Source organism: Sus scrofa, chromosome 4 (genome assembly GCF_054392235.1).
Source record: "Sus scrofa isolate SSC_HxYL_T2T_F1_AM1 chromosome 4, Sscrofa_HxYL_maternal_Yorkshire_Landrace_v2.0, whole genome shotgun sequence".
Taxonomy (NCBI): domain Eukaryota; kingdom Metazoa; phylum Chordata; class Mammalia; order Artiodactyla; family Suidae; genus Sus; species Sus scrofa.
Window position 1 is genome coordinate 94,548,205 of NC_139386.1, and position 22,155 is coordinate 94,570,359.

At 44.3% G+C, this 22,155-nt stretch overlaps 1 protein-coding gene across 7 annotated transcripts in view; it reads left to right on the top strand.

The window, feature by feature from the left end:
• CD84 (CD84 molecule) overlaps window positions 1-22,155 on the top strand; it is a 48,453-nt gene that overhangs the window by 16,141 nt on the left and 10,157 nt on the right. For 2 of the 7 annotated variants that reach the window (XR_014843986.1, XM_021089567.2), the window contains exons 3-6: window positions 6,869-7,120; window positions 7,525-7,644; window positions 8,579-8,611; window positions 9,941-10,038. Coding sequence is in view for 4 of the 7 variants with exons in the window: in XM_021089567.2 (XP_020945226.2) it covers window positions 6,869-7,120; window positions 7,525-7,644; window positions 8,579-8,611; window positions 9,941-10,038 (503 nt within the window). In the remaining 3 variants the exon portion in view is untranslated. Of the gene's footprint in view, window positions 1-6,868; window positions 7,121-7,524; window positions 7,645-8,578; window positions 8,612-9,402; window positions 10,039-10,953; window positions 11,017-11,061; window positions 11,441-13,470; window positions 18,192-22,155 lie in introns of those variants that run through there. The other 5 variants (XR_014843987.1, XM_001928464.7, XR_014843988.1 and 2 more) reach the window with 5 other exon arrangements.

A 22,155-nucleotide genomic window follows, 5' to 3' on the forward strand; every position in this document is an offset into this window, starting at 1 on the left:
AGTCACTCATTACCACCGCCTTTCCCCCCCCCCAAACTCCTGGAAGACAGTCATCCATTCTTCATATCTAAAATTACATTATTTCACCTATATCACATACATAGCCTCATGCAGTATGCATGCTCTAGAGATTGGCTTTTTTCAACAGCATCATTTTTTTGTTCTCAAAATTATTAAAACATCAATAGGTTATATATTTTTATTGCTAGATAGTATTTCATGGTATGGATGAACTCCTTTGTTTAACCATTCACTTACTGAGGGAGATTTTAGTTGTTTCTAGTTCGGGGGCTATTACAAATAAACTGCTCTGAACATTTGTGTATAAGTTTCTGCATGAAATAAGCTTTTGTTTCTTTAAGATAAATGCCCAAGAATGAAATCATTTGGTAAGTCCATTTTTCTTTTTTTAAAATTTTTGTGCTGATAAAATATACATAACAAACCATTAGCACGTTAATCATCTTGAAGTATAAAGTTCAGCGACATTAAGTACATTCACATTGTTGTGTGATTATCACCACTCCTCAACTTCAGAACTTTTTTTTTCCCTTTTAAGTAGATTCTATTTTTTAGAGCAGCTCAAGGTTTATAAAAAAAACAGAGTAGAAAATACGGGAGTTCCCACATGTGCCCTGCCCCCACAACATGCACAAACTCCTCCATCATCTACATCCCCCACCAGAAGGATACATTTATTACAATTGGTAAGGTACACTGGTACCTCATTATCATCCAATGTCCATCGTGGGCATTAGGGTTCGTTCCTGATGTTTTATATTCTACGGGTAATGACAAATATATGATGACATTTATCCACTATTATAGTATCATTCAGAAGAGTTTCACTGCTGTAAAAATCCCCTGTGTTCTGCTTTTTCATCTGCTGCCCCTCCTCCCACCCCAACTGCTGGCAATCTTTTTATTGCCTCCATAGTTTTGTCTTTTTCATAATGTCCTGTAGCTGGAATCACACAGTATGTAACTGTTTCAGGTTGGCTTCCTCCACTTGGTAATATGCATTTAAGTTCCCTTCATGTCTTTTCATGGCTTGAGAGCTCTCTCCAGGACCTTTAAAAGTCATGTTTAGCTTTAAGAGTATTATGTTTACATTCCCACTAAAAAAAAAAAAAAAAAAAAAAAAAAAAAAAAAAAAAAAAGTATGAATAATCCGGTATCTCCATATCCTCACCAGCATTTGATGTTATCACTATTCTTTTGGCCATTCCGAGAAAGTGCAGTAATATTTCATTTTGTTTTTAATTTTAATTTCTCCAGTATCTAATGCAAAATATTTTTAAGAGTTAAAATATTAGTACTATTATCATCATTAAAACCGCCACAGTTCACTGGGAGATGTGCATTGTGTGTTATGCAGGGATCTTCAAAATGTGGTCTGTGCACTGGCAACATCGGCAGCACCTGGGAATTTATTGGAAATGCTTATTCTCAGGCCCCCATCCTTACCTTTGGTGGGGAAGCCCAGGGATCTGTGTTCTAACATTCTCTCTGAACCATTCCTATGTATTCTTAAGTTTGAGAAGTGCTAATCTAGAACTGCCCAGTCCAATATGGTAGGCACTAGCCATGTGTAGCGCTTAAATATTTGAAATATGGTGAGTACAAATTGAGATGTGCTATGGGTGTAAAATATAGGCTATATTTCAAAGTCTCAGCACCAAAAAAGTAACCCATTAATTATTTTTATATTGGTTACAGGTTAAGGTAACATTTTAGATATACTGAGTTAAATAAAATACTTTATTACATCACCTGTTTATTTCCACTTTTTTTTTCTTTCTTTCTTTCTTTTTTTTGTCTTTTTCGAGCTGTACCTGTGGCATATGGAAGTTCCCAGGCTAGGGGTTGAATCGGAGCTACAGCTGCTGGCCTACACCACAGCCACAACAACACAGGATCCGAGCTGCATCTGTGACCTACACCACAGCTCACAGCAACACCAGATCCTTAATCCACTGGGCACACATCCTCATGATACTAGTCGGGTTGGTTTTCACTGAACCACAGTGGGAACCCCCTATTTTTACTATTTTTAACGTGGCTATTAGAAAATTAAAATCACATAAGTGATTCACGTTTTATTCTGGCAATGATTTCTAGCATGGAGAATATTTGAGCTATGTCTCAAGGTTTTGACCATCCATCTGCCCCACAGCGGAAAAACAGAAAAATGTGACTGTTAGATACAATTCAGATATACAGCTAATCTACTCAAATTCAAGCTCCATAAATGTAGAGACTTGTATATGGAATTTGTCACTATAGACTCAACACGCACCTTTGCAAGTACCTCAGCAAACACCTTTGCAGCACCCACTTTGCCAGGCACATAGTAGGAGCTGCAAGGGTATTTGTTGAATAAAAGAATGAATTGATCATAATCTCAGGGGCCTAATACAGTGCCTAAAAATTGTAAATGCTCAATGAATATAGCATAAATGAATCAGGCTGTATCTGGCTGGAAGGCATACCAAAAGAGCATTAATGTTGGAATTAGAACTCTTGCCAGCTGTGTGACCTTGGACAAGTCATTTACCTTCTCTGGCCCTAAATTTCCTTATCTATAAAATGTAAATTGTTATAGGTGGGGTTAAATGAGGTAGTGTTAGTTGAGCTCCTAGTACAGTGCATGTCTTAAAGTAGATGCTCAATAACTAGCAGTCATTATTTTTTTAACCCTTAGGCCCCTTGTAAATTCTAGTTATGAAAGATTACCTAGATGAAGAAGGCTCTTAATTGGGCATAAGTGACAGAGTCAAAGAACCATAGCCAAGTGTAAACAGTTCAGAAAATATCTGACTCATTCAAGCACTTTGAGAAATTAAAGAGGGCATTCAATTTTACGATGTTTGTTTTCATTCCTTTATATGTTTAGTTGTACCCATTCAATCTTTAAGAGGTGTTATTCCATCTGTAATTACAGCAGAACTACTGTAAAATCTTAGAGAAAGCCCACACAACAAAATCTGTACTTTGGGGATATTTACCTGAGAAAAGAGAAAGAAGCTGATATTTATAGAACACTACCTATGTATCTAGCATTCTACCACCTAATTTTCTTAAATATATAAAGGTTATGCACATTTAGGCAATATGCACAAACAAAGCAACACATAATACAATGAAATACAATGCTCCCTTCTCAGAGGCAACCACTATTGCCAGTTTATTCTGTCTCTTCAATAGGAAAATAAAGTATATATTAGCATAGATAGATAGACTGATGATTATGATTGATGATAGATAGATAGATAGATAGATAGATAGATAGATAGATAGATAATAGATAGATAGAGGAGTGGTCCTTATATATACCAGCTCATTTAATCCTCACAACCATCTTAGCTGGAGAAAATTGTTGTCCCCATGTCATGACTGAGGGAACTAAAGCTACATGAAGCTGTGTACCTTCTGCACCTTTTCATAGTTACAGTACAGTGGAGCCTGGATTCTGACTGGGTCTCCAATGACCTCCACACTCTTGGGAAGGTGAAGGCCTGTCAGCTCAACTCTGACCTCTACCTCTCAGCTTTGCATGGGTAACATCTCTGTTGCTGCTGAGAAAAATGAAATGAGAGCCTTCCCTTTATCATTATCCCCCACCATGACACCCACAAAAAAAAAAAAAGTCTTTTTAAAAATAAATGAACAACAAACTGAGACTTAAATATTCTTATAAATCAAGTGTCTGAAGAAACACACAATTTGGTTCGCTTTTCGCTATACATGTCTGAATCTATCACTGTCTGTATCTGTCACTGTCACAGCTAATCAAGGTCTTCACCCCAAACACATCTAGAAGTTAGTTTGCCAAGTCATCACTAATTCTGACCTGGAATGTTTTCGTGTAAGAGACTCTTAGGACCCAAATTTCTCATTAGGTTCGAAAATTTTAGAGCCCTTGCTTCCCACGTTCTACTCCCTCGCAGGTACAGACAAAGGGGATAGCGATAGAGATATAGATATATTGTCTTAGGGTGGCATATGGAAGTTCCCAGGCTAGGGGTTGAATCAGAGCTGCAGCTGCTGGCCTACACCACAGCCACAGAAACACAGGATCCCAGATGCATCTGAGACCTACACCGCAGCTCATGGCAATGCTGGATCCTTTAACCCACTGAGTAGGGACAGGGATCAAACCTGCATCCTCATGGACTCTAGTCAGGTTTGTTACCACTGGGAACTCCAAGGGTTCCTATATTTACACTGCTGAATTCATCGCCTTTAGAGACCCTGCATTAATTAGAAAGTTAGGTTCCTTCCTTTGATCCCTCCCTCACAGAGCAATAGTGGGAGGAACAAACCATATCGCAGCAGCTTTGCCAAGAGTGAACTAAACTTAACTCGGAAGGTGGTTCTTTTCCTATCTCCTGGTAAAAATCTTTCCTTCTCCAGCTTCAGATCTAGCTATTCCCTCAACTTATATATAATTGTTTTTTGGTAAATTTTACTACCTACAACTTCTATAGTTTACATTTTGATTGCTTTAGTAAAAATATTTTTAAAGTAAACCTTTAGGGAGTTCCCGTCATGGCGCAGAGGAAACAAGTCGGACTAGGAACCATGAGGTTGCAGGTTCCATCCCTGGCTGCGCTCAGTTGATTAAGGATCTGGTGTTGCTGTGAGCTGTGGTGTAGGTCACAGACGCAGCTCAGATCTGGCATTGCTGTGGCTCTGGTGTAGGCTGGCGGCTACAGCTCTGGTTTGACCCCTAGCCTGGGAACCTCCATATGCCTCAAGTGCGGCCCTAAAAAATTTTTTTTAATTTTTTTTAATTTAAAAAAATAAACTTTTAAAGAGGTTTTAACTTTTCACCTTGAGCACGTTAACACAAAACAAGCCAGAAAACTTAAAGAAAAGACACATTCACTAGAAAACAGAGCCTCTCAAAAAGGTTTAAAGATTGTTCATTGCAGTAATATGCTGATAAATGTTCAACTGTTCAACTGGTTTTTTGGGGGTTTTTTGTTTTGTTTTGTTTAACTTTATGGCTGCACCCAAAGCACATGGAAGTTCCCGAGTCAGGCACTGAATCCGAGTCACAGTCACCTACGCCATAGCTGAAGCAACTCTGGATCCTTTAACCCACTGCACTGGGCTGGGGTTCAGACCCTCACCTCCACCTCGACGCAGGCTGCTGCAGTCAGATTCTTAACCCACTGTACCATAGCAGGAACTCCTCAACTAGTTCTTAATGATGTGTGTGCGCATGTGTACACATTATAAAATTTATTGACATAAAGATGATGTGGCACACATTGCACAAGTGATAATAAACAATAGTCTTTATTGTAAATTCCATTTGTTCTCACAGAATGAGCCAACTGTTCTGACTGAATGCTTTCACTGGTTTTTGCTGAGCATTTATGTCTCTAGCCAGTGTATGGTTACGAATGATGAATGAACCAACATAAGGAATGGATAAATGCAACCAATGTGAATATTGATTGACATTTTCATTTAAGTTCACTAATAAGAAAAAAGTGATTCAATGAAGATATGTTCATTTCTTCATCCATGATGTGAGCAACTCCTTTGCTGAACTGGATAATGATTTTCAAACACTGGAAGAATATTTCTGATTTTTCTGTGTGCTAGTCCCAATGTAATGGCTACAGACAGGATGCACTGTTTAGTTTAATCTGCTTTAGTACCCTTTCCTCCACTGTTTTCTTTTTTGTTGTTGTTGGTGGTGGTGGTGGTGGTGGTGGTGGTGGTGTTTTCTGGGTTTATTCCTCCTTGTTCCTTGTTCCAAGTAAACGTAGGCCTATTTCACTCCACATCCATGGCCTGCACACTTTCTTCCACCAGCTCCAGGGTCAGCGGCATCACTGTCTGGGACAGGGCAGCTGTGGTCCCAGGGGCAAAGCGATACTGGCTGGATCTGTTGTTCTCTCCTCCCTTAGCTCCAAATGGTCCTCTCTGAGTTTTGACCTCTCCATGCAGTCCAAGCTTTGGCATTGACAGTGGTCTGTTGGAATTGCACTTCTCCACCCTCACCCCACTGGCTCCTCCTTCTGCACTCAGTCATCACCTCCAAAATGCTTTTCCTGACCTCCTGATTAGGCCAGGGTATCTCTGCGTTTCCTCAGCTCTCCAGCTTCCCACCAATGCACTGCTGAGTGGGGGACAGGTGTCGCTCACCGTCATGTTCGGCTGGAACCAATCTAGCACTGCCAGGGCGCATCTTGGCCCGAGCCTAGGGCCATGAAGGGCAGACAGCTGTAGGACCCATGGGGGTGCACGCTGTAGAGCTGCGGTCCTGTGAAGTCTACACCGCCCACGATCAGCGACCCGCCCACCATCAGCGACCCGCCCACCATCAGCGACGCGACGCGCCCACGTGGCCGTGGTGCCATTTCCGCAAGTGGGCGCAGTCAGCCAAACAAACCAGGACCCAAGTCCTTCCCCTCCACGTCACGGTCCCTGCACCCGAGCCCCACCCCTTCTCGTGGTCAAGAGCCCCGTGACTGACCTCCTCCACTGTTTTCTTAAGTCTGGAGCAGAAACTAAGCAGTAAATCATGCCCTAGTTTGTTGCATTTGCCAATTTCTCTGGTGTAAATACTCCCACCCTGGCCGATTTTAAGACCCACAGTGTTGGAAAGACTTTGTACATCATTACAAAGGATGTACACAGTAGACAGAAATAACCTCTAGAGCACAGACAATAGTAAAGTGTCCCCCCAAATTAGAAAATGATTAGTTTTGAGTCTCTATTGCCATTGTGTTTTAATATACTTTATTTCATTGTAAGTTTTTCACAACATCATGAAAATTTTCCACACGTGGTTACAGGCCAGCTCCAGCTTTAGCTTACCCCTTGTCCATGTATGTTCCCCTCACAGGTCGGCTTGGGAAGCCAAAAATTACTCGGAGTTTAATGACATCTATGAATGGCACCTGTAATGTCACACTGACATGCTCTGTGGAGAAAGAAGAAAAGAATGTGACATACAGTTGGAGTCACCTGGGCAGAGAGGGCAATGTCCTTCAAATCTTCCAGACCCCTGACAACCAACACCTGACTTACACATGTACAGCCTGGAACCCTGTCAGCAACAATTCTGACTCCATCTCTGCCCAGCAGCTCTGTGCAGGTAACCAGCTGTGTCCATCTCTCCCAGAGCCTCAGAAATCACCCTGACCCACTGCAAGGCTTGAATCTGGGCCTTGTTCTCCAGAGGAAGGTGTCTCCCTTATGCCAGGCTTGAACCCGGGGTGGGGGGTGGGAGGGCTTCTCCTCCTGAAAGCTCTGGAAAAGAGTTCAAAGCCTTCTGGGTAATGCCAGGCATTCCAGGGTGTTCTAAGGCAGCCCCCTGCTCGACTCCCTGATTCGGTTTCTGATCTTATTTTTAAGAGCAGAAAGCACAATTTCCTCGGTGTATTGGCACACCCCTGGAGGGCACCCAGTATGGATAGTGACCCTGAGTGTGGACAAGCTTGCCCAGCCTCATGGGCCTCTTCCCTGTGAGTCACATTTCATTGCATCTTCTATTTCCAGACATCGCAGTGGGCCTCCAGACTCGCCACCCTGGGCTGCTGAGTGGGCTGGCTGTGCTCTCTGTGTTTATAATCATCATACCTTCAGTGATTTTGTGTCTTATGTACAAGAGAGGACAAGGTAGGATCTTCTCAGAAGGTAAAAAGTGGAAAGGCACCTTCCTTCTTCCTGGGACTGAAGTCATTTATCCAAGGTGGGTGGGCTGGAAATGTCCTTTGTTTCAGGGAATCAGCCTTCCTAACAGTCCCCACTGCACCACCTCACCATCTCCCAGAGAGATGGCCCTGGGGTCTGTATAATGTTACACTGAATGGTCTTCAAAATCTATTGCTGGGGGATTTCCTCCTGTGGCTCAGCAAGTTAAAGACCTGACGTGTTCTCCCAGATGATGCAGGTTTGATCCCTGGCCCTGTTCAGTGGGTTAAGGATCCAGCGTTGCCCCAAGCTGCGGCATAGGTGGCAGATATGGCTCAAATCCAGTGTTGGCGTGGCTGTGGAATAGGCCTCAGCTGCAGCTCCAATTTGATTCCTACCCTGGCACCTTTCATATGCCGCAGATGCGGCCATACAAAGGAAAAAGGAGGGAAAAAAACAGTGAAATTTGTTACTGGGATCACCAGCATATGGTGGGTCCAGAACTAGGGTTGAAGTTTAGCCCTAACAAGATGTGCTTCATTGGGCATGCGTGTTTACCTCTCTGACTCAGTGTTCTCACATGGGAAATGAGGTTTGGACTGGAAGGTCTCCAGGGTCACTTACAATTCCATTGCATGTTGACCTATGGAATGTCATTAAGGGAGATACACGAAATTTGTATTCCATGGTTTTTATTAGATCTCTCTGTATCTCTCTGGATCCTCCTGCAATTGGAACCATTCTCAATTCAGAAAACCTGATCCTGGGCCCCAGAGGATCATTATACTCTCCTCTCCATCCTCACCCTGTATCCACCCAAAGTCTTCCTTTCCCACCAGTTATGATAACAAGCCTGGGTGGAGAAAGGCTCTCCCTCTGATTCCATGTTTCTGACTCTCCTTTGGGTCTGATTCCTCAGGTTCCTACTTGAAGACCTTCAGTAAGAACCCTGGTAAGTTCTCAGCCACGTGTTTCCCTGGATGACAGTTGGAAGTGATGTGTTCACAGCAGAGTGGTTAAGCCTAAGCTTGTACTTAGCAGACAGTCTGGGGTGAATGTCCCAGCTTGACCACTTATCAATTACCAGTTATTTTATAACTGTAAGTGTCCATTTTCTCAGTTGTAGAATATGTATAAAAATAGGGTGTACTGCAGGTGCTTCTTAAATGGATTCAGTGGAATTAAAGATATAAAATATTTGGCCCACTGCCTAGTATGTTGTAAGTACTCAGTAAATGTTAGATGCTATGCTTATAATCGATGGACCTGGGCTGGGCACAGAGGAGGCATTCTGGGGAAAGGGAAGTAGCCAGAAGCATAGCTCAAGTGGCCTCCTGATGGGGAGAGGTCACATAGCCTGCTCAGGCCATGGGTGACCTGCCAGACTCCTAAAAGAGGCATCTGTCTCCAATCCCTCACAGCCTCTTAGGAAGCAAGAGGGGCTAAGTTTTCATCTGCCAATGAGATGAGAGAGAGCACAGGGTCCAGCTCACTCACCCAATCTGAGGCAGGGGCTGGGACAGGACTAAAGTCTGAAACATGGGACCGGTGTAATATCACACAGCTCAGACCTGTTATCTGTGCCTATGTCAGTGCCCTGGAATATGAAAGCCCTGAATTCTGGCTCTTTTCAAGCTGACCCTGAAATGTTCTATGTTAAGAGCAAAGAAAAGCAGTACACTGGGAGCAGTGCCTCTACCAGGCCACGAATTCTTAAAAGTAGAGATTTACCTCTTTTGCCAGCTTCTCTGGGACCTCACACGGAGCCTGGCACCTAGAGAGAGCTTAACCAATGTTTGACTGTGTGACTCAATCAAGCAACAGCTGTTTGTGGAGCATCTATGACATGTCTAACATTGAAGTGGTAAAAGAAATGCATGCACCAGAGGAAACCAACACAGTGTATAACTATGGAGAATCAATCTAGTTGATAAACTAGACAACTAGCCATGTAAGGCCTAAGCGATGCTAAGGGCCAGAGACTCCAAGTAAGACCCTGGGTGGAAGAGCTACACTGTGTGTCCACACAGGGATTGGGGAGAACTTCTTGACCCTAATGTGGACTCTGGAGCAGAAGAGAATCCCCAGCGAGCTCGGATGAGGCCAGAGCCATCCATCCCTAGAAAAGAGACAGTCAAGGATCCAAGCATCCAGCTCAAGAGAATGAGAGTCATTTAACCTTCAAGGGTTTGATTTCTTCATCTGAAAAAGGGAACATTAGCTCTTCACTAAAAATTCAGCCAACTTTCCCATACTGTGGTTCTGTTTGTTTGTGACACAGATGCTGACTCAAAGAAAACAATATACACATACATTACAGCTGCGAAAGATGCCCAGACAGCAGAGTACAGAATCTACGATGAAATCCCCCAGTCCAAGGTGAGATGACCTTTCCCCTCTCCCAGGTCTTGGGCAGCAGGCCTCTGCCCACTGTTGCTTAGACAGCAGCCACAGCCAGAGCCTGGAGGGGCCAGACCAGGAAATGCCATGTCAGAGACATGATGCCATGAGCCTTCTATAAGGACAGAAATGTGTCATCCATGGCAGCCTTTCGAGGCTGAGGCCCTAAGCTTCCTCACAGGGGCCTGGCTCCGGGTTAGATGATAATCATGACTAAGCATAAAACACCCTCTGTGGGGGTCCTGCAACAAAGGAACCCCTAATGTGAGGTGTGGGTAGTTATGTGGCCACTGACATGTGAACATGTTGCTGGGGGGGTTCCAAAGGCACAGAATGGAGAGAGGTCCCCTTGCACTTGACCTCTTGATCTGGCTGCAGCAGCAGTTTGCTTTCCTTAGACTGATTCACTCTCTCCTATAGCCTCCCCTCCTGCCTGCCTTTTACCTGCCTGCCCCCCACCCCTAGCCCATCTCCACCCTGAATCAGGCTGCCCCATGGGTATCACCTCCCTCTGTGCCTCCACCAGGCTGCTCTCCGGAAGTCTCCAAGGAGTGAAGGGGAAACTAAGGTCTGCCTGGTCAATCTCACCCTATGCTTGGACTGATGGTCAGCTGGGTCTGTAGAGCCCATGGAAAACTAAAATTCTGACCAAGCGAGACTCAGTCTGAACCACACAGACCCCTCCTCTTGGCTCCTGAGGTTTTTGCCCAACTGCTACCCACCTGACCCCGATCCTCTCCCAAGCTGGATGGAACCAGGGCTGAGGCTGGGAGAGGAAGCCACCTCATGAACCTGGGACCAGGGAAGGGTGATGGGCAGGGGCAGAAGTAGGGAGAGGGGCTCTCAAGACTTTGCCTGGGCTTCCTCGCTAAGGGGAACATGGGTGTTTTACAGGTGCTCCCCACCAAGGAGGAGCCAGTGAACACGATTTATTCCATAGTGCAGTACTCTGATAAGGTAAAGCCTTCTGACTTTTTACCCCTGTTGTCCTATCTGTTCCAGCCCTTCTGCTGTACCTTGTCATTCCAACCAGGAGCCAGCTGGTTCCCTTGGGATTCTCTGTTTCTTGGAATTCGTTGCTGGGGGCCTTAGTCTACTTCCACACAGGCACAGAGCCCTGCTCCCAGGTCCATGGCCATCCACAAACTGGTCTTCTTGATGCTGATTCCATCCTTAATATGCAAGAGTCCCAGTGTGGAAACTCCAGCCTCTCTAACATCCAGGGCCATTGCTAGCACTCACGGTTTGGAAATTGGAAGGCAGACGCCCCCCACCCCTCACCCTGCACAGACACACAGACACAGGCTCATACCAGGTACACAGATTGGCAAGTAGAACACAGGCTTTTTTTTTTTTTTTTTTGCTTTTTAGAGCCACACTTGTAGCATATGGAGCTTCCTGAACTAGGGGTCAAGTTGGAGCTACAGCTGCTGGCCTACACCACAGCTGCAGCAACACAGGATCTGAGCCAAGTCTGCAAACTACACCACAGCTCACGGCAATGCCGGATCTTTAGCCCACGGAGTAAGCTCAGAGGTCAAACTGAAATCATGGATACTACTCAGGCTTTTTACTGCTGAGCCACAAGGGGAACTTCCACAGGCTGAATTTCATTTCCCATTTGTTCCCTCACGGTAGGCGCCCTGCAGAAGCATCTGCAGTGCTCCAGTGACACAGTTCCCTGTGCCTTTTGTTCTTCTCTCACATATGCAGAGAGGGAAGGGAAATACTGACCTTTGACAGGAATTTCAGTTTGGGGAATCTGATGAGGGGTTGTCACTGCCTGAGGGTCCTCGTTTCTGCTACCGTCAGGACAGGTGAACCCAACACTTTGTAAGTCAGTGTTCCAGTTTAATCATTGAGCTGATAGGCAAGAAGCTAATCATGAAAGATAGATTTGAACCCAGAAGCCTCGGGGAAAGAAACAAAAATGATAACAAACAAATAATGGGAGTAAATGGGATATTGAAATGCAAAGGAATCCATGGATATCAATGAACAGTCGATTGTTTTTGGAGGGGTTTTTTTTGTTTTTGTTTTTGTTTTTTTTTTCTTTTAGGGTGGCACCCACAGCATATGGAGGTTCCCAGGCAAGGGGTCTAATCAGAGCTAGAGCTGCCGGCCTACCCCACAGCCACAGCAACATGGGATCTGAGCCGGGTCTGTGACCTACACCACAGCTCACTGCAACGCCAGATCCTTAACCCACTGAGCAAGGGCAGGGATTGAACCGGCAACCTCATGGTTCCTGGTCAGATTCGTCTCCACTGCTCCACAACGGGAACTCTATGAAGAGCCAATTCTGTGAGGCATCTACAAGTTGGAGGAGTAGGAAGGTTGTAAAGGAACACAATGCACAGGTCAGTTTAAATGTAAAGCTAAGCCAAGTGTCCTGGAGAACAAGAGAGAAGGACCCTGTCTTCCTCAGTGATCAGGAGATGGAAGGAGGGAGGAGGAAAAGAAGGAGGCAAGTGAGGAAAGAAGGGGAGGAAAGCGGAAGAAGCAGCAGGAAGTGAGGAGCCAGGATCTGAAGGAGAGCAGGAGGTAACAGAAAAGGAGATACAACTGCAAAGGACTGGATTTGAAGGTTGAGTCAGGGAGTCCTGGATGGGGACATCTCAGAGCAGATCCTCTGGACAAGTTGAGTCACAGTTTTTAATTTGGTTAGTATATGATTTAAAACCTAAGACTCCAAGTTCCTGTTGTGGCGCAGTGGAAATGAATCCAACTAGTAACCATGAGGTCCCAGTAGGTTCGATCCCTGGCCTCACTCAGTGGGTTAAGGATCTGGCGTTGCCATGAGCTATGGTGTAGGTTGCAGATGCAGCTAGGATCCTGTGTGGCTGTGGCTGTGGCGTAGGCTGCTCGCTGTAGCTCTGATTCGACCCCTAGCCTGGGAACCTCCATATGCCATGGGTGCGGCTCTAAAAAGCAAAGCATAAATAAATAAATAAATAAAACCTAAGACCCCTCCAGCCAGTGGGAGGGCTGTCTGCAGTACTCTAAGTAACCAAAGCACATGACACTAGTGAGGTGACTCACCACTATGTATGGGCCACAGAGCTGTTACTAGGGTACCAAAGGAACAGAGACTCAGCTGGGATCAAAGAAGGCGGGTGGCGTGAGCCTGGATGTTGCCTCCAGCCTATAGTCAAAATCAGTGCAAAGACCCCATTCCCTCCTGTTGCTTTCTCCTGGGCTAAGAGGTTGATCGCCCAAGGGCTTCCAAATGGAACGGAGGTGAGGGAGTCAGCAAAGGGCAAGACCCCGCTGCCCTAGATTACCCAGCACCAGGAAGATCTGAGGCATCCCCTTGTGTCATTAGCATAACTCTCCTGGGTGCCTCGTGGGCCTGGAATTCCCTGGTAGCACCTTTCATTTTAACATGGGCTCCTTCTCCCTTTTGTGCAGACAGAGAAAAGCACACAGGACAGCAAACCTTCTGGGACTTCAAGCTACGAAATTGTGATCTAGGCTTCCAGGCAGCATTCTCCCCTTGGAAACTAAGCTATGACCAGAGGTACCGGTAGATGGCCCAGACCCAGAGGTTCTCTGCCCACATCTTCCCTGGAGATCGCAAATCACCAGATCTCAACACATAAGCAAAGAAGGAGACACTGTGTGGTTGGGCCTAGCTTGTGCCTAGATAGAAAAATGAACATGTGCTCTTTCTGAAATGACTCTTTTCCAGATGAACGACAAGGCAGGTCCCTTGGCATTTCCTAATCTTCTTCAAATCACAGCACATGGAGAAAAAATAGTAGTATTTTTCTGGCACTATTGGGTATATAATCAAGGCGGCTCATATCTGGAGACTGTGTATGGCTGGAGTCTGCATATGACTGGAAGTGATGACTCTTCCCAGCAAACCCGTGTATGGAAGACCAAGGCTTTGCACGCCTTATTATGCCATGGATCCTCTGCTCACACTCAATATATGTGAGGAGCCCTGGTGCATGTCCTCCCCCAGTCTACACAGCACCTCAGGCAAATGCAGCCCCTAACCCAAGCACCTGGCTTGGTATGTAGAGTGTGGACTGCATTTCAGCCTCTATTTGTTCCTTTGCCTGGAAACTTTTGTGCAGAGTACAACTGGCCAAACCAGCCCAAACACACATGATCATGTGGCGTGGCAGGCCATCACGTTGTGGCTCTCAGCAGTGTAGACATACTCTCCAAAGGGATGTTAGAAAATGCTCTTTCTATAGGGACTAGACCACTGGGGCATTTTCTCCAGGCTGCACTTCAGAAACCTCGTAAGATTTTTTTTTTCTGGCCAAGATTTCCTTCTATATCCTTCTGCATTGATTAATTTTATATGTCACTTTAAATATGCCATGGGGTCCCTGGGTATTTGGTTAAATGTTATTCGTGTGAGTGTGAGGGTGCTTCTGGATGAGATTAATATTTAAAATTGGTAGACTGAGGAAAGCAGATTAATCCTCCCCTCCAATGTGGGTGGGCATCATCATATCAATTGAAAACCCAAATGGAACAAAAAGGCAGAGTGAGGAAGAATTCACTCTGTCTGCTTGACTGTCTTTGAGCTGGGACATCAGTCTTCTATTGCCTTTGGACTTGGACTTGGACTTGGACTGGAAAGTACCATCAGCTCTCCTGGTTCTCAGGCCTTTGGACTCAGGCCAGAACTACATTATCACCTCTCCAGCTTGCTGACTACCAATCTTGAGATTTCTCAATCTCCATAACCACATGAATCAGTGGTTTTATAGCTATATCCTCTTGGCTCCCGTTTCTAGCAGAATGAGGCTAATGCACATTCTAAACAGCCTTATCAAGAAGAAGAAGCCAGGATTGCCCTTTGTGGCCCAGTGGAAAGGAATCTGACTAGTATCCATGAGGATGTGGGTTCAATCCCTGGCCTCAATCAGTGGGTTAAGGATCCAGCGTTGTCGTGAGCTGTGGTGTCAGTTGCAGACACAGCTTAGATCCCACATTGCTATGGCTGTGTGCTGTGGCCCGCAGCTGTAGCTCTGGTTTGACCCCTAGGCTGGGAACTTCCATATGCCTTGAATGTGGCCCTAAAAAGCAAAAAAAAAAGGAAGAAGAAGAAGCAGTCATACCCCCAATCTCCAAAAAGAATTGCTCAGCTACATTTCTGGCACTTTTGGGGAACCCAACTATCAAAATAAGAGACCTTGAAGGAAGCAGTCATTCTCCAGAGGTAATCTGAGAGATGATGGAATAGAGATAAACCTGGGTTCCCCCCAGTTCCTAAACTTCAGACCAGAGAGTCATGAAGTTTAAGCTAAGGTTAGTGACCTCCACTCCTCCTGCCAGCACTATGGCCCCCACTTCTCCTGCCAGCACTATGATCTCCTGTGACTGAGCGGAATATTCAAGTAAGCCTTTGAAAAACCATTTCCCTTATGTGTTGGCAAACATAACCAGCTAAATCCTAAACCCCATGAACAATCCCAGGCTAGACAGCAGAAATAAACTGCATTTAGGAAGAAAGAAAATGTTAGTAGCAGTCAGTGGGTCCATAGAACCGTTTAGCCCCAATTATCATTAGCACTGTTTTGGAGGTTGCAAGGTCTCCAAACTATAAGATAATCATGTCTGCCCTGGTCTAACTACAGCATAGACACTACAGCTAAATCCTAAACTACAGGCTGCAAGGAGTGGCATGAGCTAGCATAGCCAGAGAACACCTTATGAAGGCAGTGTAGCTGAAGCTGGCCCTTAAAGGGTGGGTGGGATTCAGCAGAGAATGAAGACAGAGGGCATCCAAGTGAGGAAAGCATGAAAGAAAGGACTGGATCTGTGTGGTGTATTTTGGGCATCTCCCCCAGACACACCGTGCATGTTCAATCTCACTTGCCTATGCGTGGCATAGTCCTCAGCTAGAATGTGTGCCCCTATCCCCTGTCCATTTACACATCCTTCAATGGCCAGCTCAAACATCACCTCCTATATGAAGCTTTCCTTGTTATCACTAGTCAAATTAATTGTGTCTCTTTTTGCACTCCTTATCCCACCCCTTTGGTCCTTCTATCACTAAAATGTATTTCATTCTTCCTTATGGAATACAGTAGATATAGTAACAATAATTATTTGTTTCCCTCTATGTTGTCCCAAGGTCCATGACATCATGATCATTAAAAAGTGATCATGAGAGGTTATATAGTTTTAATGCATCTCCACATCTACCACCAGCCCACATAGTGCCTTGTATCCTGCTTGTAAGCTATGACTGCTATTGAATAGAGTTGAAAATGACCAGCCAACTCAAAAGGAAAGTACATATTGCACAAATTGATGGATAGAAGCCAATCGATAAGCATAGTGGAAGCAAATTTTGGTAGGCTTTAAATATCAGGATGCAAACATCAGAAGACTCTGTTGTCTGTTCCCAGTACAAATGCATCTTGGAGGGAGAAGACTTTCAGAGTCAGAAAGACCAACTACTATGTCAACTGACGCAATGATCCAAGTGTGGGGAGGTGAAAGGCAGTCACCCTACGGAAGAACATGAAGGAAGAAATAAATAGACTTGGTCCTAAAGGACAAAAATATTCCAAAGTCACACGGAATAGGCTGAGCTTCTCCTGAAATAAAAGTACTCCTCATCTTTACATGAGTTAAGGAAATCACTCCTGAACATTTTCATTCTGTAAACTACTGCCCCTGACTCTCCCTCATGTACTTACTCAGTCTAGTTCTTAGTATCCTAATGCCCCAGTGGATAGTGGGAGAAGGGAAAGGAGAAAGGAAGGAAGGGAGGGAGGGAGGGACCAAAGGCTAGAGTTCCTTAGGTCTTCCAGGAGAACAAACCAGGGATGGAATTCCAGGAATTCTTTAGGTGGCCTTGGGGACTCGGGAGCACCGTGCTTGATTCTTTCCTATGACTGTTCTAATTTATGAAGACATTAAGCTACTCGCCCCATTCCAAAGGACTCAGTTCTCAGATTCTCCTTCTGTAAAATGAGTGTGATCTTATTTCCCCCTTCCCACCTTTCCAGAAAAACTAGATTATGACCAATAGATCTATAAAACAAAGTATTCTTTCAATGGAACAGGATCTTTTATCAGACCAAGATGTGCCAGATTTATTTTTAATGTGCACTGAAATTGAAATCTCAGGGGCAGGGCCCTCTAGCGGAAAGCAGCAGTAAGACAGGACATTCCCTCTGCAAGTCAGTGTGGGCTTTCCCAGGGAGCTGAGAAAATAAGGAACATTGCAGTTAACGCCTCTCAGAAAAAGAAAGTGAAGCTGATTTAAAATGAGATAATTCTTACAGCTGTAGAACTCTGAACTGCACAGCCCATGAGAGAAGAGCTTGGCTTGGCCACGTCTGAAAAGTGGGCACAGGAAGGAGCTTGGCTGGTCCAGGCTATGTCACAGAGAGCACTTCTCACATTCCGCCTGAAATTGGCCAGACTGTATTTTCTTCAAGATCCATGACTTTCCTTCTGTTTGACTTTTCCCTGAATTCCTCTTGATTTGTAAAATTTTCTTGTGTGTAATTAGTGACAGTCCCTACTGGCTATAAAATGAAGCTTGAAGGACACAATAAGAAGTGGCCACAAATGTGGGCTCTAATGATAGAATACCTGGGTCTGAATCCTGGTTTCTTAATTAAGTGACCTCAGGAAAGTTGTTTTAACTTCTTTGTGCCTCAGTTTTCCTGTCTATAAAATGGGGATAATACTGGCTTTTACCTCCCAGGGTTGAATGGGAATTCAACGAGGTGTTCTGTGCCTGCACAGAGTAAAGCCCTGGATCATTGTATTAGCTGTATTAGCCTTATAAGATGATAAACTAAAATTATGAAATAAGGGGAGTTCCCGTCGTGGCTCAGTGGAAATGAATCTGACTAGCATCCATGAGGACGCAGGTTCAATTCCTGGCCTCACTCCAGGGGTTAAGCATCTGGCGTTGCCATGAGCTATGCTGTAGGTCACAGACATGGCTCAGATCTGACGTTGCTGTGGCTGTGGCATTGGTCAGCAGCTGTAGCTCCAGTTTGACCCCTAGCCTGGGAACCTCCATATGCCGTGGGTGCAACCTCCCCAAAAGACCCCAAAAAATTATGAAATAGGGTTTTGCAAGAGAAATATATCTAATACTGTGCTAAATAAATGTCTGTCAAACTTTTAACTCTCAATCCTCCTTAGTCAATGTCTGTCTCTACTATTTCACTTACCATACAACACCCTAATTACCTGTCTCCTCAACTAATAAGACCACAGGGGCTATGTCTGAATAATAATAATGGAAATAAAGAGCTACTTGAGGGCAGGGAGCTTTTAATAGTTCATCGAGGGCTTCCTGTGTATACCAACTGCTACACGAGATGTATCGAGTATGCTATTCTTCCAGTTTACATTAAGGCTGAAGGAATAAATACCTTAGCAAAATCAGGAAGCTTGGGAAGACAAGATATGAACTCGGGACTTCTTGTAATCAAGGACCATATGTTTGTACACTTCCAGGCTGTCTCCCTTTACCTGCTCTGGATTCCCAACACCTGGCACTTTGCTCCAGATATAGCACACACCTTTGCTTGGCACATGATGGGTAGCCCACAAATACTCGTTGAATGAATATGTACCTATAATAATATTTTAAAGACACTAAGAGAGCTCCAAGTCAACATATTCGTATATTAATTCCATTGTTCTCTGGATAACCACTCACCTTTCCTATTGGAAATATCCATGAAAGAAGCTTGGATAGAGCTCTCTGTCTGCATTTGGGGCAGAGCTGCTTTCCTAGAAAACTAGGGATCCAGGTCTTAAGCATTTCTGGTGAGTTGCTACGAAATGAGAGAAACGCAGTATCAATTTCCATATTGCTATCACAAGAATAACAGGAGCAGAAGAGGTGAGAAGTGGGGAGCTGTGCTGTGCTAGTTCATGGGTAAGAAACAGTTGCACCCTTTTAGATTTTAATGATCGCCTTTCCAACTGTTGAGAGCCCTTGATGGTGGTTCCGGTTATATTAAAGTGTTAATAGGTTTTGACAAAGGACCATTTTAGTAAAAGTCCTGAGGTTCTGACTTGAGAAAACAACGACTAGTACATTCTCTAGAGACTAGCAGGCTTTGACAAATTTATTTGGAGAACAGATGAAGGAACTATCCCCTCTTTGGAAGATAATTATTAACTCTTGCTGGTTGATTGCTCAGGCAGTTTTGAATAGCCCTACACAGATCTCTGGGTTTAGGTTCATCAACTCTGGGACCCAAAAGTGGCCATCTCCTTTGCAAGTGAGACATAGAGATTTTTCATATGAGGTCTTATTGTAGGTAAATAATTACATAAATTATCTGTCAGAGAATTTTTTAAAATACCCATAATCTCAATCATTTCATTTGTACCCTATATGTCCAACTGTTTATGGGATCATTTCTGCATAGATGTCAGACGTCACCTTAAATTCGGCGTGCCCAAATTTGAATTCACAAGTCTTTCCTTGACCTCCCTGACTTGCTTTTCTGTCTGTGTCCGCTGTGCTAGTTAAAGACCCACCATGATCTTCTTTGTTTGTTTGTTCATATAATGATTTTTATTTTCTTCCATTATAGCTGGTTTACAGTGTTCTATTTTCCACTGTATAGCATGGTGGCCCAGTTACACATACATGTATACATTCTTTTTTCTCACATTATTATGCTCCATCATAAGTGACCAGACATAGTTCCCAGTGCTACACAGCAGGATCTCATTGCTAATCCATTCCAAAGGCAATAGCCTGCATCTATCAACCCCAAGCACCCCATCCACCCCACTCTCTCCCACTCCCATTTGGCAACCACAAGTCTATTCTCCAAGTACATGATTTTCTTTTCTGGACCCACCATAATCATAATAGCCAATCCTTATTGACTGCTTCCTATGTGCCATTCCTTTACCTGACATTTTCTATGTACTCATTCATTTTAAAAAGCCCATAATGGGGTTCCTGTTGTGGTTCAGCAGTAATGAACCCAACTAGTATCCATGAGGAGATGGTTCAATGCCTGGCCCCGCTCATTGGGTTAAGGATCCGGTGTTGCCATGAAGTGCGGTGTAGGTCACAGACGTGGCTCAGATCTGGCGTTGCCCTGGCTGTGGTGTAGGACGGCAGCTGCAGGTCTGATTCAACTCCTAGACTGGGGACCTCCATATGCTATGGGTGCGGCCCTAAAAAAGAAAATAAAAAATTTTTTAATAAGTAAATAAAAAATAGAAAAAGAAACTGAGTCACAGAATGACTAAATAACTCATACAAATAAATATTTAAAATAGGAATCAATTCCTAACCTTCCAACTCCAGGGGCTGTATCCTGAACTGCTATTCTTCACCACTTCACCAATCAGCAGTTACCCAAAGCAGAGAACTCTTTTATCCTTGAGTCTTCTTTCTTTTTTCCCATCACCTCAACCCCCTGCTGCATCTAGTCAGTTATTAGGCCCTGTCAATTCCAACTCTTCTACATGGCTCCTCTCAACCACATCCTCTCAATCTGTCTAATTCTCAAACACACACTCCCTCTCCACGCCCACTCTCCCAGTTCATTCCTTTATCATTTATTCCCTTGGCTGCTGTCACATAAAGAGCAGTCTTTCTAAAACATGGAACTTAACACTTCTTTTTCCTACTGAAAATTGTTTCCTGTGGAACCAGACTCCTTAGTAATCTGACCCATCAGATTTTCCAGCCCCCCTCCTCCTGCCTCTTCCCCAGGCTCCAGACACATAAAAATACTGTGAGTCCGTGAATTCATCAAATCCTTTCCCACTCCCATGCCTTTGCCCATGATCTATCCTCCACTTGAAATGCTTTTCTCTCTGTTCCATCTCTGGCTCTTTCATATCTCAAGGATCAAACCAAGTATCCCCTCTTTGCATAGCCTTCCAAAACCTCCCACTCAAAGCTAAATACGTAGCTCCCTATTTGTGCTCCTACAACATCCAGTACAGAAGTGCATAACAGTAGCTTTTATCATATTCTATGATAATTATATAGCTGTGGTATTTTCTCAACTGTCTCCCCAACTAGCCAATAAGTTGTTTTGGCTAGAAGACTTTCTCCTCGTCTCTGTGTCCACAGTACCTAATGAACCTAACATCCTCAAAAAATTGGATGAGCTCATTAATTAATACAAAGATGAGGACTATGCTCACTAGTAGCGAATGCTGCTAATCCTCTTTCAGAAGCTAGTTGCCATGCTTGTAATGGTATTTTATTCTTTCTGTTATTTCATACATTTGTAAATTTCCATTAATAAAGTGTTGTCCACATCTTGTATGAAGTGAGGCTGTAGGCTCCATTTGAGTAAGTAAACACACAAAAAAATTTGGTAATGCATCTGTTCTTCTTGTGTCTGTTTTTTCAAGAAAAGAAGAGATAAAATAAGTAGCTGAAACCTCAAAGGCTCTAGCAACAATATGACAAAGGCTCTGTGTTACTGAAAACTCAGAACCTGAGGAGACACAAAGGCACTGTAGGATTGAGGGTAGTGAGGTGGCGAATGGGGAAAAGGAAGTCAGCTGTGAGAGAGATGACCATGATGCTGAGAGAGGATGAAGCTGGAGACAGAGAGGACCAATATCAGAAACAAGAAACCGAAGCAGCAGCACAGAGGCTTAGGGCTAGAGGGAGAGCAGGGAGTTCTGCCTTGATCATCTTGTTTTTTTTGAGGTCCATCTCCCTCCAGGACAAGAGCTTTGAATTGTTCATCTTTCCACTCCCAGCACTCATCACAAAACCCACTGCCCAGTAGAGCTTTATAAATATTTGTTGAACTGAACTCAGATTGGGACCCTGACATCAAGAGTAGAAAAGGAGGAGTTTCTGTCTTTGTGCAGTGAGTTAGAAATCCAACTGCAGCATTTGGGGTTGCTGCAGAGGTGCAGGTTCAATCCCCAGCATGGCACAGTGGGTTAAGGATCCGGCTTTGCCACAGCTGTGGCATAGGTCGCAGCCATGGCTGAGATTCGATCCCTGGCCTGGGAGCTTCCATATGCTACAGGTGCAGCCATAGAACGACAAAAAAAAAAGTAGAAAAGGAGTCCTGGAAACCACTTTCAGGGTCTGTTTCTAAGGAATTGCAGAATAGAAATTGTCTGGATCACTCACAGTGC